This window comes from Phyllostomus discolor, chromosome 2 (genome assembly GCF_004126475.2).
Source record: "Phyllostomus discolor isolate MPI-MPIP mPhyDis1 chromosome 2, mPhyDis1.pri.v3, whole genome shotgun sequence".
In the NCBI taxonomy this organism is placed as follows: Eukaryota; Metazoa; Chordata; class Mammalia; order Chiroptera; family Phyllostomidae; genus Phyllostomus; species Phyllostomus discolor.
The window spans coordinates 111553963-111571589 of record NC_040904.2 but is presented as its reverse complement, the minus strand read 5'-3'; the positions used below and the strand labels follow the sequence as shown (position 1 = coordinate 111571589).

At 36.9% G+C, this 17627-nt stretch overlaps 1 protein-coding gene across 2 annotated transcripts in view; it reads left to right on the top strand.

Annotated features, from left to right (window-relative positions):
- The window catches only part of LNX2 (ligand of numb-protein X 2), an 86048-nt gene that overhangs the window by 50922 nt on the left and 17499 nt on the right, over window positions 1-17627 (top strand). For both annotated transcript variants that reach the window (XM_036018350.1, XM_028504904.2), the window contains exons 2-5: window positions 276-788; window positions 14338-14585; window positions 15771-15970; window positions 16713-17081. In XM_036018350.1, the coding sequence (XP_035874243.1) occupies window positions 382-788; window positions 14338-14585; window positions 15771-15970; window positions 16713-17081 (1224 nt within the window). In that variant the 5' untranslated portion in view covers window positions 276-381. The remainder of the gene's footprint in view (window positions 1-275; window positions 789-14337; window positions 14586-15770; window positions 15971-16712; window positions 17082-17627) is intronic.

Sequence of the window (17627 nt, the reverse complement as noted above, 5' to 3'; positions counted from 1 at the left end):
CCAACTAGTAAATTAATTTCATTTTTACATTTTATGACTAATTCATTACCTGTTCTAAATTTTATTGATTTGTTTTTTGCTTTAATTTTTGAAAAACTTATTTTTTTCAATTACAGTTAATATTCTACTTTATCATCTTTACTATAAATCCAACATGACCTAAATTTTATTTATTTTTTTACTGAAACAGAAGTTGACTAGTAATATTCTATTGATACTTTTAGCCTATCCTAATAGATATTCATTACTTTTTTTGGTTTGTTTTGTTTACTTAGGAACCCTTGGTTTTAGTCAAATATCGTCTATTAAAGGAAGCCATACCTGAAGTGGAAGTGGAAATCTAACAAATGAAGACACAGAAACTACTTTGGTTGATTCAAAATGGGAACAACAAGTGATGAGATGGTGTCTGTGGAGCACACCTGCTCCTCCTCCTTCAATCCTCTGTGTTTTGAATGTGGCCAGCAGCATTGGACAAGAGAGAATCACTTGTACAATTACCAGAATGAAGTGGATGATGACCTGGTCTGCCATATTTGCCTTCAGCCTCTACTCCAGCCACTAGATACCCCCTGTGGACACACATTCTGCTGCAAGTGCCTCAGAAACTTCTTACAAGAGAAAGATTTCTGTCCATTGGATCGCAAAAGACTTCACTTTAAGTTGTGTAAGAAGTCTAGTATTCTAGTTCATAAACTCCTGGACAAATTATTAGTGTCATGTCCATTTTCCTCCGTGTGCCAAGATGTAATGCAACGCTGTGATCTGGAGGCACATCTTAAAAACAGGTAAGTGAAAAAATAAGCAAGAGTGAGAAGTAATTCTAGGTTTTATTAAAAGGTTGGTCAAACACACAAAAACTTGATTAAAAAATGCCAAGGCATCAATAAATAATTGGACAAATAGAATATAAGAGATAGAATAAATAAGTTGTATGGAACAGTATATAACATTAGTATTTATCAAAAACATGAATATAAAAACTACAGTGAGTAAGTACCATTTATACCTATTAATATTTTTACTAGTATAATATGAAACTGATATATTTACATGGGTAACAGGATATAATGATATACTCATTTTTATAAGACAGTTTGGCAATTTCTTTAGAATAAATATAATCCTTTTATCTAGCTTATTATTCTAAGAAAATAATGCAAAAGAAGGAAAAGTTGTATTTAAGGATGTTCATTGCAACATTGTGCATAGTTCAGTAAATTGAAGTTGACTTACTTAACAGAAGAGGAGGAGGTAGAAGTATGATACTACATCAACTCAATGGTGTATTTTCTTTAAGATTTTATTTACTTTTATTTTTAGAGAGGGGGAAAGGAGGGAAAAAGAGGGGGAGATAAACATCAATGTATGAGAGATACACTGATGGAACACTCCCAACTGGGGACCTGGCCTGCAACCCCAGCATGTCCCCTGACTGGAATTTGAACCTGTGACCTTTTGGTTCTCAGGCCAGGACTCAATCCACTGAGCCATACCAGCCAGGGCTTAATAGGATATTATGCAGGCAAAAAAATGATAATTTTGTTGTAACATGAAAAATGGGTACATATGATTTTATTTACCTAAGATCTTATAAAAATTCTGTGTTCAGGAACTAGTCTGAACAAGAAACTTTAAAACAGTTAATGATTATTTTTGTTCTACTAATAAAAGCTTTTTAAAGGGTTAAGTACTTTAGTTAGCCGATTATTTAGTAAGTTTTATAATTTAACTTTGGTAAAACTCTTGATAATTATTTAAACCCCTAGGAAGGATTAAAATACATTACATGTCTTAAGTAGGTAGAAGCACATGAAGTGACAGAAATAAATGTATTGATTTATGAATTTCAAAGTTAAGCCACTTGACAGTGTAAAGCTGTGGTTATTTTCAGTTTTGTGAAAACAATGCATAGTAGTATTATACAGGGTGGGGCAAAAATAGGTTTATGGTTCATATGGAAAATAATACAATAACTAATAAATAATAATACAAGAATAAACTGTGTTTTGTGTGTTCACAACTGTAAACCTACTTTTGCCTCACCCTGTATATTGAGTTTACAAATAACAGTGTAAGTTTGGTATAGAATAACTTGTCACTATACTCATACATAATATCACAGAATTGAAGACTATCTAATGTAATCCCCTCAATTTACAAATCAGGAAACTGAGTCACAAAGACTTTTAGAGATAGTTAGTTAATGATGTAATTAGACTTAAACTTCAGTGTTCTTTATCATTGTGATACACTATGCTGACTTTTCCACAGGTTGAATCATGTTTTCTACTGCTACATGGTAGTAAAAAGTTTCATGCTCACAGGAGTATACACGTTTACTCTGTTCCTAAATATCAGTGTTATAAAGTGAGCTTACTCTTTAAAAAGAATTGATATGTGAGAAAGAATGAGATATTATTAAAAATTTCAGAAACAGAAAGATGTACAGACATAGCTTAAATCTAAGCTGTATATTCTAAAATAAGCTAAGAAGAAGTTTGAAATGTATGTAGGCTTAGTTTTTTGTTTATCGTCAGTCACCAGCAGGCAGAGAATCCCATCTACAGACCTTCCAGAAATGGACACCAGACTTTGGAATATGCTAATCTGGGTCAGGCCTAAATACAGCTGAGGTTAAAGAGTACTTTAGGCTTTTCTTATTTTTCTCAGAAGAACAGTTCTCTTTTTGGGGCAGGTTCTTTTGTGAGTCTTTCATGAACATCACTCATGTGATGTTAAAGGAAATGAGCAGAGTCTCAATTCAGTTACTAATTATTTTGATAACAGCGATAAAAATTTCATAAATTTTTAGGAATATTCTCTTAACTAAAATGTATACAAGAGTTTAATACAGGCATACGTCATTTTATTGTGCTTTGCTTTATTGTGCTTTAAAAATGTTGTGAGGGTTTTTTTGTTGTTGTTGTTGTTTTGTTTTGTTTTGTTTTACAAATTGAAGGCAAGACACTCCACCAGCAGAAAGATGTAGCTCGCTTTATTGTGAGACTTGCTTTATTGTGGTGGCCCGGAACCAAGCCCATAGTATCTCTGAGGTCTGCCAGTGTGTAGTTGAGGTATCATTAGTATTCTCCATCAAGCTATCTATGTTGGCAATGTAAAAATTCAGGAATTGCAAACTGTTCTTTCAGTTATAGGCTGATAAAAGCTAAGCAATTATGCCTAGTTGAAAGTTCCATTTTCCAAGTGTGCTTATTAATATTTGAGCCACTAATATAACCATTTCCAAAGTGTCTTAGGCCTGTATTGTGAAAGATACATTGAAAAATGTGCATGACTTGAAAAGGTGGGTGACTTGATTGATATAAAACACCTAAGAGTAACTATTGATTATTGCAAATAAAAAGGTAAATTATAAAGTAGAATTTTTATATCTCATTGAATAGATGTGTATTTAACGGCCTGCCTTTCTCTAGTTTCACAGCTAAAAGTGTGGAAATTCAGATACAAATGGTTATTATTCAACACTTACTGCTAAATAATATGTACTTCATTTGACCATTCAGCAAATATTTATTATCTACTATGTGCCAGATACTGTTCTAGCTGTTAAGCAGTCTCTGTAAACTGATAGATAGCAGGTTAGAGTCTACTGCTGGGTTGTAAATTCCTTCAGGGCAAGGACCTTGTTTTTACCAGTCTTTGAATTCCCTTGTCCAGAGTTGACACTCACCTAATGTTTGTTCAGTTACATTGTTAACCTGTGTTCTGGTTCTCCATTGCTGAGAGCCTCACCACCCCAAATATAGTGACATGAAACAAGCATTTGATTCTGTTCATGCATCTGTGAGTCATGGAGGCAGACAGGGTACACCAGCCATGGCTTGCTTGCCTTTGTTACCTTATATCTGGGCCACAGTTGGGAAGAACTAAAAGACAGGGAACTGCAACAGTTGGAACTGGAAAAGCTACTTCCAAGATGGCTCCTTGATTCGCACGTCTGGCACCTCAATGGAGGTAACTGGAGGAATGGGTTCAGCTAGGACTTGTCAGCTGGAGAGCCTATAGGTAGCTTCTTCTGCTTGGCGGCCTCAGGGTATTTCAAGTTCTTACATGACACTCAGTGTTCTAATGAATAAGGAGAAGCTGCATGGCCTTGTATGATTTAGCCTTGATGTCACATAGCATCCCTTATGCTGTTATTCTGTTTGAAGCTGTCCACTCAGGTATAAGGAGAGCGGGCATAGGCTTCAATTTGTGATGGGAGGAGATAAAAATATTTGCAGCCATGTTTTAAAACCAACAGAAACTAGCAACAAGAGTGATGTCATGAGGCACAGAATATGATTATGAATGTGGCTCTCTGTACACAATTTCACTCATTTTTTAGGAATTGGTAATTTTTGTTGAAATGCATAAAACTTCAGTACCAACAACAACGATTCTTCTGTAAAAGTTATATTACTATCATGGCTTTTTTCTTGAATTTTTATGATTTGGAAATCTCTTAATTATGAGTAAATATATAACGTTAGAAGTGGTTTGCATAAATCTGGTAATTTTGTGTTTTAAATTACCTTTACTGTTTGAATGAAATTCTATCCTTAAGAAATCTTCACTTTGAGAATAGCTGACATTTTTGGCTACAGCTAAAAATAAACTATTCGTGAAAGATGAATGTGTCTTTAAATAAAATTACTAGTTATTAACTGATTATGTGTTGGTAAAACCATGAAGAATTTTAAAAGATATGGGAAAGTGCCCATCTTTGAAAAGAGAATTAAAGCTTTTAAGAAATATTCTGTATATTGTATACTAAACATGTAACATTTTTGTAATTACTTTGTGAAATTCTGCCAAGTACCATCAACTGTAAAACAGCCCTTCTCCCCCCCCCCCCCCCCCCCCCCCCCCCCCGCCATCCCTGCCTCACCCTCAACAAGTTAGCATTTACAGCTTATGGGAATTGTAAATGGTTTTTTTTGTTGTTCTTAAATTGAGAATTGTGTCCCAGTTTATGACAAGGTTCAGAACCATTTTTTTTCCTCTGAAAAAACTTACATTTTAACAGTATGCTAAAAAAAAGTGTGTACACTATAGAGGAAACCTTTAAAGCAGGTTTTTTTCATGCTAAGATCTTTCCTAGATCATCAAATGGTCGTGAAGCCTTAATGGGTCAGGGCAGTCTGAGGCAAGATTGTCCTTTTAAATTCACATTTTAGCTTAGAGAAAAGTTTGAATTTGGCACGTTCTTACCAGCCTTCTTTTCTCATATATAATGTGAAAAGTATACACACACACACACACACACACACACACACGATCAGAGTTTAGTATCCAGAATATGTACAGAATTCTTAAATGCTATATGAGCTCACCCATAAGTGGAACCTAATCAACAAATCAACAAAGCAAATAAGCAAGCAAAACATAACCAGAGACATTGAACTAAAGAACAAACTGACAGTAACCAGAGGGGGGGGGAAGGGGAAGGGTCATCAAGGAACATGTATAAAGGAGCCATGGACAAAGCTGAAGGGGGATCAGTGGGAGGTGGAGATGGGTGGGGCCGGAGGGAGGTGGTGAGGGGAAAATGGAGACAACTGTACTTGAACAACAAAAATAATTAAAATAAATAAATAAAGCTCCTGAAAAACAAACAAGAAAAAAGTGAAGCCATTCAATTTTAAGAGGGCAAAGTATTTGAATAGATATTTTTGCAAAGGTGATATTTGAATGGCCAGTAAGAACATGAACAGATGCTCAAAATTATTAGTCCATTTTGATAATGTATTGTTGTGTTTTTGTAAGTTGTAAGCATTCTGTGTATATTCTGGTTATAGACCCATATTAAATATACAATTTGCAAATATTTTCTCTTGTTCTATCAGTTTTATTTTCACTTTCTTATGTCCTTTCAAGGACAAACAAGTTTAATTTTTATGAAGCTCAGTTTAATCTATTTTTTCCCTTTGTTTGTGTATGCTTTTGGTGTCATATCTAAGAAACCATTGCTGGCCCTGGCCAGGTAGCTCAGTTGTTTAGAAAGTCATCCCAACATGCCAAGGTTGTGGGTTAAGTCTCTGATCAGGACACATACAAGAATCAACCAACGAATGTACAAATAAGTGGAACAACAAATTGATGTTTCTCTCTCTCAAATCAACTTTTTAAAAAAACCACCATTGCCTACTCCAAGATTTCAAAGATTCATACCTATGTTTTCTTTAAGACTTTCATAGGTTTAGCTCTTACGTTGGGTCTTTGATCCATTCTGAATTAATTGTGATTGGAGAATATACTATGTATGACTCAGTTTTTTCAATTTTGGGGGGGCTATTTTTTATAGCCTAGCACATGTAGTCTGTTCTGGAAAATGCTTCATGTGTACTCAGAAGAATGTGTATTTTGCTCTTGATGGGTGGAGTGTTCTCTTAGTCAAGGGTCCCCAACCCCCAGGCTGTGGACCGGTTCTGGTCCATGGCCTGTTAGGAACTAGACCACACAGCAGAAGGTGAGTGGCGGGGGAGCAAGCAAAGCTTCACTGGCATTAACGCCTGAGCTCTGCCTCCTGTTCCCCTGCCCCACCCCTCCCTACCAGTCCATGGAAAAATTGTCTTCCAGCAAACTGGACCCCGGTGCCAAAGGTTGGGGACCACTGCTATAGGTGTCTTCTACGTCTGTTGATTTAGAGCACAAGTGGCAAACACAAGGCCTGCGGGTGGAATCCAGCCCTCCACCTTGTTTTATCCAGCCTGGCACCTTGTTTCTACCCAGCAGCAGTGACAAGCTCTCACTTAACTGTTAAGGAGCAGTTACATTTGTACAGTCCTAAATTATATTCGACCCTTTGAAGGCAACTGCGAGGCTGATGTGGCCCCTGGTGAAAATGAGTTTGACACCCCTGATTTAGAGTGATGTTAAAATCTCTTTTGTGGTTTGTATGCCTAGTTTTTGTATCTGTTATTAAAACTAGAGTATTGCAGTCTTAGACTACTATTACTGAATTGTCTATTTTTCCCTTTAATTCTATAATTTTTCCTTCATGTATTTGAGGGTCTGCTATGTTTATGTTTATAATTATCATAACTTCTTGATAAATTGAAATTTTCATCATTGCAAAATGTTCTCATCACTAGAAACTATTTTTGTCTTTAAATCTATTGTATCTAAAATGAATATACTCACCTGGCTCTCTTTAAGGTACTATTTGCGTGGCATATCTTTTGTTTCCTTTTAATATTTTAACCTATTTGTGTCATTGAATCAAAAGTGTATGTCTTATAAACAGCATACAGTTGATCGTGTTTCCTTTTTAATCTGTTCTGCCAACACTGACTTATGATTGGAGTGTTCAATTCATTTATATTTGATATAATTACTGATCAGGTAAGATTTATGTCTGCCATTTTGCTATTTCTATATCTCATTTGTTTATCTATTCCTCCATTCCTTCCTTTTTTGTGTTAAACAGATTTTTTTTAGTATGTCATCTTAATTCCTTTGTTATTTGTTATTTTTTAAATTATTTTTAGTGGTTGTGTTGGGGATTACAGTTAACATTGTAATTTTTAACAATCTAGTTCACATTAATACTAGTTTGATTTCACTGGTATACAAAAAACTTAACTTGTAGATAGTTCCATTCCTTCTTCCCTCCTTTGTGCTGTTATAGAAATTACATCTTTATGCATTATATAGCTGTCAAAACAGAATTATAATTATTACTTTATGTGGTTGTCTTTTAAATCAGATAGGGCAAAAGAAAATCTATAAACCAAAAAATACTTCTGTGCTGTTTTTTAAAATATTTATCTATATAGTGGCTTTTACTAGTGCTCTTTATTTCTTCATATGGGTTTAGTTACTGTCTAAAGTCCTTTCATACCAGCCTGGAAGACTTTAGTATATCTTGTACACTAGGTCTGCTAGCAACAAACTCTTTGTTTTTGTTTATCTGGGAACATCTTCAGTTGTGATCATGAATGATAGTTTTGCTGGATATAGACTTCTTGGTAGAGTCTTCTTTTTTTTTTTTTTTTTTTTTTTGCAGTTTGAATGGGTCATCCGTGGTCTTCTGGCTTCCATGGTTTCTGAAGGTCAATCAGCTGCCAGTCTTATTTAGGGTCATTGCTATGTGATGAGATATTTCTCTCTTGCTGCTTTCAAGATTCATCAAACTTGGGAAGATTCTGGTCATTTTGTGACTAAGAATTCAAAAATCCTTTCTACCCCTTTCTCTCTGACTCCTTTTGGGACCACCATTACATATGTCTAATATTCTTGATAGTGTCCCACAGGTTCTTGAGGCTCCATCCATTTATTATTATTATTTTTTCTTTCTGTTCCTAGACTGATAATCTCAATTGACCTAATTCAAGTTCACTGATCTTTCTTCTGCCTGTTCATATCTGCTGTGAGTTCTTCATTTCATTGTATTTTTTTAAATCCAGAATTTCTATTTGATTTTTTATTATTTATTTTATAAATAATAATTTTTTATAATTTGTATTTCTTTATTGATGTTTTTATTTGGTGACACATTCTCATATTTTTCTGTAGTTCTTTAGACATGGTTCCTTTGTTCTTTGAACTCATTTATATTTTATTTAAGTCATTGGTGCTAAGGTCAATGTCTGGGCTTCTTCAAGGACAGTTTCTATTGACTGCTGTTTTTCCTGTGTATGGGCTATACTCATTGGGGTTTTTTTGCACGTTTTTAAAATTTTTATTGAACACTGGGCATTTTAAATAATATAATGTAGAAACTCTGGGAATCATATTCTTCTTTCTCTTCAGGATTTGGTTTTGCTATATATTGTTGTTTGTTCACTAACATTTTTAAACTAATATTGCACAATTTCTGCTCAGCTTACTGCTCAGCTAATAAGTAGGACAGAGGATTCCTTAAATGCCTGCAACCAATAAATTTCCCAGTCTTCATGCAGGATTCTGTGTTCATGGTGGGCACACCTTCAACACTCAGGTAATAGACAGTTCCTCCTTAGCCTTCAGTTTGGCTTTCACAGAGTGCCAGCGCTAGCCAGAAGTGAGAGCCTAATGCCTTCTTGTCAGTTTCCTATGCTTGCACACAGCCTGGACATACCAGCATCCCTGTGGACATTTCTTTCCCCAGCTTTTTTTGTTTTAAGCTTTTTGATTAGCCTTTTGTTTGACCCCCTCAGACATCCACAATCTTAAACAATTGCCTCTAATTTTTTTTTCAACAAATTCCCCCAGTGGAAAGACTGTTTGTACTGGGTGAGCTCAAAGTCAAGTTAGTTAAAGACAGTCTTGTGAGTGGGGTCTTCATGTAACCAAAAGGTCAGTTAATGACAGTTCTGTAGGAATGAGTCTTTGAAGGCATGCCAATCGACCCCTCCAATGGTTCCCAAACCCCTGACACACTGTGACTGTGAGTGAATGCTTTTTCCAGGCTTTTGTGGAGCTAGGGAGAGGGGGATGGAGACAGGGCAAGTTCAAATGCCATAAAGCTCACTGTTTTTACTGAGATTCAGTCATTTTTCTTGAATAAATGTGCTCTGGATTGCTATAGAACTTTGGCTAATTTCAAGAGCTAAGAAACAGTTGTGTTTGAGAATTTTTTCACATTGCTTTATGGAGGAGAGTCTTCGGATACCCTTAATCCACCATTTTCACTGATGTCACTTGAATTGATTTTTGCATATTTTAATCCATAACTATTTTTTACCATTTGTCTTATTTTTAGGATGTTCATATTCTTTCAGTTTCATTAAGTACTTCTCATTGTGCTGGCACTTACTATGCATTTTTTTTTTATTTTACTTCTAACCATGCATCATTTTATTTTACTTATACTACTGTAGCCCACCACTGCCACCAATACTGCCACTCATAATATAGTACATTCTGTTACACTGTATGTGTCCTAATGTGAATCATTGTGGTTGTATCAGGGAATGATGCCACTATATCATAAATTTTATGTAATTTTTTCTCCATAAGGAGAGATAGACTAATGGGAATGGAAGTATAGCCTTCAGCAGGAAAGGAAAAGTCCGTCAGTTTGTCTCAGGTTGCTGGAAAAACCTTTTGATTTTATTTAAGAAAATTTAAAAACACACCTGCAATAGATCTCCCTCCCGAGGAAGGTGCACTGCCTGCCTAGCCTGTGGCAGTTCATACTGCCTCCAGTGGCCCACCACCCCAGAGCTCCACTGCCATCTGCATTGTGTGAGCACATGCCTACCCTGATCTGATTAAATGTTGCATGCATTTCTTCTCTATTTTTTTATTCATTGGTAATATCCTGTACACTAGCCTCCTGCTACACTCAGTTACCTGCTTGAATAATCCAAATTATATTCCCCAGTGCCAATTGCAGTTTGTGTTATTATTGTTAAATATTCCATTTAATAAGTTGCATGGGTTTTAGTTGTTTGCAATTTTGGTTTTTATGTATATTTTATTGATTATGCTATTACAACTTTCTCAACTTTTCACCCTTTATCCCCTTTCTACCCTTTACCCCCCAACCCTTCAGCATCCCCTGCTCCTTAGTTCATATCCATGGGCTGTACATATAAGTTCTTTGACTTCTCTGTTTCCTATAGTATTCTTAACTTCCCCCTGTCTATTTTATGACTACCACTTATGATTCTTATTCCCTGTACCTTTCCCCTGCCATCCTTCCCCTCCCCTTCCCCTACTGAAAACCCTCCATATGATGTCTATTTCTTTGATTCTGTTCCTGTTCTATTTGCTTAGTATTTGGTGTTTGTTTGTTTGTTTTTAGGTTCAGTTATTGATAGTTGTGAGTTTGTTGTCATCTTCCTGTTTATAGTTTTTGATCTTCTTCAATTACATAAGTCCCTTTAACACTTCATTTAATAAGGGTTTGGTGATGATGAACTCCTTTAACTTAACCTTATCTGGGAAGCACTTCATCTGCCCCTCCATTCTAAATTATAGCTTTGCTGAATAGAGTGATCTTGGATATAGGTCCTTGCCTTTCATGACTTGGAATACTTCTTTCCAGCCCCTTCTTGCCTGCAAGGTTTCTTTTGAGAAATCAGCTGATAGTCTAATGAGCACTCCTTTGTAGGTAACTCTCTCCTTTCTTCTTGCTTCTTTTAAGATTCTCTCTTTGTCTTTAATCTTGGGTAACTTAATGATGATGTGTTCCTCTTTGGGTCCAACTTCTTTGGGACTCTTTGAGCTTCCTGGGCTTCCTAGAAAAGTCTATTTCCTTTGCCAGATTGGGGAAGTTTTCCATCATTGTTTGTTCAAATAAGTTTTCCATTTCTTGCTCTTGTTCTTCTTCCAGAATCCCTATAATTCAGATATTGGAATGTTTAAAGTTGTTCCAGAGGTTCCTAAGCCTTTCTTCATTTTTTTTGAATTCTTGTTTCTTCATTCTGTTTCAGTTGAATGTTTATTTTTCCCTTTTGTTCCAAATTGTTGATAAGAGTTCCAGTTTCCTTCCCTTCACTGTTGGTTCCTTGTGCATTTTCCTTTATTTCACTTTGTATAGCGTTCATTTCTTCCTTCATTTTGCAACTGAGTTCAGTCAGTTCTGTGAGCATCTTGATTACCAGGGTTTTGAACTCTCTATCAGATAGATTGGCTATCTCCTTACGGCTTAGCTCTTTTTTGGTGTTTTGCTCTGTTCTTTCCTTTGGGGCCATATGTCTTTATCTTGGTGCACCTGTTAAGCTGTAAGGGGGCGGAGCCTTAGGTATTCACCAGGGCAGGGCAACCCTCTTTGCTGCATTGTGGCTCTGTCTGTGGGGGAGGGGTCAAAGAGGGAACAATGCGGCTGGCTTGCTGATCTCTAGCCCCACTTTCCAACAAACTCTCATGTGATACTAGGAGTTTCTTCCACTGTGGCAACCCCCATCGTAGCCCACAGTCAACTCTGAGTCTCAGTTTCCCATTCAGCCAGCCCCATTGGCAGGGCCTGCTGCCTTTCCCTGGGTTTTCTCAGCCAGCCCCTACCTGAGTATGCAGCCGTCATCGCAATTTTAATTTTTAGAACATTTCCAACATCCCCCAAAGAAACCTCATCCCTGATAGCAGCCATTTCCCTCCCAGATGCACAGGTTTTGAATGGTCTTTCCCAATCCTCTTATTCATCAAGCACTGTTATTCTTACTGTGTAGTTTTTGTAGATGATTGTATTTCGGTAGCAGAAATGCTGGTATCATAGTTTGGGCTTTTGTCCTCATCACTGAAAGTGTTTTTTTCTAAGTGTTTTGTCTGTGACCTTTTCATTGTTTAATCAAAGTAATGTTTTTTGGTCCTTCTCTTATTTGCTCCTTGTGTGTCATTTGTGTTATCAGTCACTTTTGTGGCATTTGTGTTATCAGTCACTTTTTCTTTGGTGGCACTCCTCTCTCCCTTGATTGCCTTGAAGTCTTTCTCCTTTAGTCTCCTCTTGTCTTGTTCTTCTATCTCAGTCTACTGAGCTGATGCATCTTACTGAAATATGGGTATTCCCAAAGGTTTTCTCTATAATTTCCTAAAATGCTGGTCAAGATCATTCTTTCATATTTTTATATGATATCATTTTTTTAAAGATTTTATTTTTATTTATTTTTAGAGAGGGAAGGGGGGAGAAAGAGAGAGAAACATCAATGTGTGGTTGCTGGGGGCTGTGGCCTGCAACCCAGGCATGTGCCCTGACTGGGAATCAAACCTGCTATGCTTTGGTGGCAGCCCACGCTCAGTCCACTGAGCTATGCCAGCCAGGGCATACGATATCATTTTAAAGTGTATTTGTTTAGTTCTAATTTGCTGTCCCATTGGGAATTTAAGTATACCTGTTTCTTTATCTAACAACTTTAGGGGGTTTTTTAAATTTATTTTTGCATGTTTAACAACTATAAGTTAGGCTTTGTAGTTTGTAGGATTTTTTTATTAGCTAGGCTAATTCCCAGGTGTTTAGATTCTGTTTTTGTATTTCCTGTTCGTAGTTCATGTTTTCCATTGAAGACTAGCTATTCCCCATGTATATATTTGTGTATGATATACTCATATATTTGAGGAATTAAATCTTTATCTGTTTAGTCACAAATATTTTTTATGATACAGTTTTTGCCTCAAATTGTGAATTGAATAAAATATTTTTAAAATGCATTTCTAATTAAATCTACTTACAAAAATAACTTTTTTGATGATACAGCGTTCAAAATTATTCGTCACATCCTTGTAGGAACATCCCCTGGAGTGCTGCACTGCAGTGCAGTGAGCAAAGTCAGTTGTCCCCTTCCTGACACGGGGAAGAGAAGATAAGCCATGAGAGAAAGTTGAGTAAAGAAACTTCATGATGATCCTTTTCAAGAACCTGAAATCCAGAACTTAAATCTTCAGTTCATGGGGAAAAATTTATTCTTATTATAGTTAAGGGATAGCTTTCCATTTTAATTGAATTTAATCCCATACTCAATTTTTATCAAAATTTTACATTTTTAAAAATATTGTCAGTGAATGAAGATCTACAATCCTAGACATAAAACTGTTGCCTTTCTGTAGTTTCTTGTCCCAACATGGAAGTACGAGGTGTCAGTCGTGCTGGGCTGTGGGAATGTGTGTCTGGTTCCCCTTCACTGATCCCCTTTCCTTCCCCCACCCTACAGACTGGGCGGCAGCATGTTGTCCAGTGAAAGGGTCAAATGTAAAAGGCATTTCTAGTCTGTGTAGAATTTTATTTAAATGTTTAAGGAAGCACCTATCTGCCCTTTTGTTTGCTTAAATAAGTAAAAACAAGCAAGTTAACAGTTCTTATTTCTTTGTGCTTATGTAAGTTTCCTAAGTACTTGGAATGTATTTTTAACCTACATAGCATATCTGAATTCTACTATTGCAATTCTAATTTTACAAACTAGGAGATACATAATTTTTTTACTTCCTTCCATGTCTATAATAAAGTTATTTGGGCCTTTGCTGTGCTTTCCTGCAAGTGGTAAAGCTTCACATGCACTGCTATCCACTAATGAGTAAATGTGTAACACTGGCTGTGAGAGTGTAGAGGTATATTGGCACTTAAGTTCTAAGCATTTAAGGGCTCGTTAAGGAAGAAAACTGCTGGTTTCCACTCCTGTGGTTAAGCCATTCAACCTGTAAGAAAGGGTTGTAATCAGATTTTTCAGAGTAAGTCCTGCAGTATAGAGTCAACCATACTGTATACTCTGTGTTTCTGGTACTAGCATATACCTGAATACGATTTTTTAATTGAAGTGTTCTTTGAGATATATGCCAAACTCTGTTTATGCCAATGCCTTGTCTTAAGCTGGCTGTGTGGAGTGGTAAGAACTTAGTTCAAGTGGCATTATGGACTGCTGTGGGTACCTCTTGGTGCTTGTGCGTCGAAACCATCTGATGCTCTCTTTCTAGATGTCCAGGAGCTTCTCATTGGAGAGTTGCCCTAGAGAGAAGAAAAACGAGTAAAACTCAGACAGAGACTGAGAATGAGAATGGAACCACTATACTAGATCTCCCAGGTACCCTATCACCCGAAACAGACTGCTCAGGGACAGGTGCAGTGCCCGTCGAGCGGAACCTGACCTCAGCCTCTCTTCCTGCGTGGACTGAGGAGCCTGGCCTGGACAACCCTGCCTTTGAGGAGAGTGCCATTGCTGACAGTACGTTCCATTTACCTCTTTCTTTTTGTTTCTCATGTTTTCAAATCAGACATTCGCTTCTTTCCTTCTGTTCCCTATGATTTTTCCAATGTGCATTTTTCCTCTTTAAAGAATAACTTTATTGAGATATAATTCACATACCACAAAAATCACCCTTTAAGTCTGTAAGTCTAACAGTTGGCATTTTAGAAACAGAACATGAACCTTACCCTGGAAGAAGGTGCTCCTTCCCACCCCTCTTCTGTTGTAGTCCGTGAATTCACTAGACGTTAACATGCTTCTTCTTGTCAGTTCATGTTTTCAGAAGTTTGTCGCTTCTTGACTAAGAAGTCAGTAACATCAAACATGACAAAAATAATACCTCAGATTAAGTGCTTGCTGTGTGTTGGGCTCAGTACCAAGCACTTTACATAAATTAAGTGATTAAATTCTTGTAATAATATTATGAAATTTGTTTTTTAATGGTGGGAAAACTGAGTCTTGAGAGATTAATTGGTCAAGCTCATACCGCCTAGAAATGGCTGGGTACCTGTCCGTCTTTGAGGCCTTGCCTGTGACTGCTGCAGTCCCCTGGTGGCAACCACTAGTCTGACTGCACAGCCCACCAGGAATGAGCAGAAAGCCCGTGGTCCTAGATCTTGGGCATATCTCAGTAACTGGGTTTTAAATTTGATTGTTTCTTATAAAACTCCAGATTTTACTGAACATATCCCATTTTCCCTGCCAGTGCTATAATTCTTTTCCATCTCCTAAGGCTCAAGACCCACCTCTTCTTAGAGCTGACGTGATGACTCTGTCAACATCCATGGTGATTACATACCACAGAGTCGGTCTTTTCTTTGTACTGCTTTGCACGGTTTCCAGTTGTTTCATGGTTCAGACTTTCTCTTATCAGTTAGGACAAGATGACATTCTCCTAATATTTTTTATCGGATCATTGTGTCTTCCCTAGTGATCTGATACATAGTAGCTATTTGTTGGTTATATACTGATCACCTTCAGAAGAGGAAATGTTTAGATGATCTTAACATAGATATTTTTGTCATTCTGTTTTTCTTATCCAGTGGTATTATCAGTTATTAATCATCTGTTAACAGAAGATGACTTATTTACCAGGAGAACATCAAAATATAAAACATTTATTTTCTTTCCATCTATTTTTCTCTCTCATTTTTAACTTGGCAGCCACACAACAGCCACCTGGTTTACCAGAAGGCGAAATCACCACGATTGAAATTCACCGTTCTAACCCTTATATTCAGTTAGGAATTAGCATTGTGGGTGGCAATGAAACACCACTGATTAACATTGTTATTCAGGAAGTCTATCGGGATGGGATAATCGCCAGAGATGGAAGACTCCTTGCTGGAGACCAAATTCTTCAGGTACCAATTTTAATTCTGTTAATTTGCACCTTTTTGTTCTTACTCATAAGTTTATTTTTTCACATACTTTTTTATTTTAAAAATTGTATGTATGTATGTATGTATTTATTTATTTATTTTTAGAAAGGAGAAGGGAGAGAAAGAGAGGGAGAGAAATGTCAACGTTGTGGTTTCCTTTCATATATCCCTTACTGGGGACCTGGCCTGCAGCCCAGGCATGTGCCCTGGCTGGGGATCAAACTGGTGACCCTTTGGTTCACAGGCCGGCACTCAATCCACTGAGCCACACCAGCTGGGGAATATTCCTAAATTTAAAACTTAGAAAATTGTGATACTATGGAACCTGAATTATATAAAGATACGTTTTGCGGTTTTTATATGTAAAGAAGGTTGGGATTTTGCCATGTCTCCTGTGTCCCCATATACAGGAGTGTATTTTTTCTTCGTACCTAATCTCGCTCCCACCTGTGTAACACATTGCACACATGGGGAAGCACACTCAAACGAGTTACATGGCAGAACCAAGGATGCTAACTCAGGACTGTCATTAGCCCTGTGGTCCTGTTATTCTCTACTTAAAGCTAATCATTGTAAGTTAATTTTAGGATGTTTTTAGAGTGGATTTCTTTGTAAATAATGATTGTATAACATGTCACAATGTTAGTTTCTTTGGGAAATGTTATTTCTGCAGATTGGGGGAAAAAGATTGCCAAATTTTTATCGTAATTCCTTTTTTTTTTAGGTCAACAACTATGATATTAGCAATGTGTCCCACAATTATGCCAGAGCTGTCCTTTCACAGCCCTGCAGCGCCCTGCAGCTCACTGTGCTTCGAGAGAGACGCTTTGGTAACCGAGCATATAACCATTCTGATGGGAACTCTCCACGAGAAGAGATTTTCCATGTGGTTCTTCATAAACGGGACTCTGGTGAACAGCTCGGCATCAAACTCGTACGAAGGACAGATGAGCCAGGAGTTTTTATTCTTGACCTATTGGAAGGGGGGCTTGCTGCACAGGATGGGAGGCTCAGCAGCAATGACCGCGTGCTTGCCATCAACGGGCACGACCTGAAGCATGGGACTCCTGAGCTGGCCGCCCAGATCATTCAGGTAAACTTGAGACATGCTTTCCAGGTGCTTGGCCTTCACTACCATATGTCAATTATTGTTTCATTGGCCAGTAACATAAGAATCTAGAATATTTTATATTTCATTGGACAAATCAAGCATGGCTATCTAAATTCTTCAAAATCCACAGTAGTATAACTTCACTATAGATAGAATGTTTTCTAAATACGGTGTTCCCTGAACTTTCCGGCTGGGTATTTATAAAGTCTCTAAAGTTTCACGTGCATTTCTTGTTTGCTCCCTTGGCTCCATCTAGTACCGGACATAACAGATGGTGTTGTCCACATTTAACAGGTGAGAAAAGACAGGCTCAAAGGAGCTTTGATCACTAAGGTTCTGACTTATCTTGTCTCTTAATTTTCCTTCTTTACTTCAGGATCCATAAAAATAGAGGGAAAGTCTTTTTTATTAAGAATAACTCATGTCTATAATGCCTTTTTATAATTTTAAGGAATTTAAAGCATTTCAAACACATTATAACATTTCTCCTCATTATATCCCTGTGGAGAAAGTAAGGATAGTTATTAT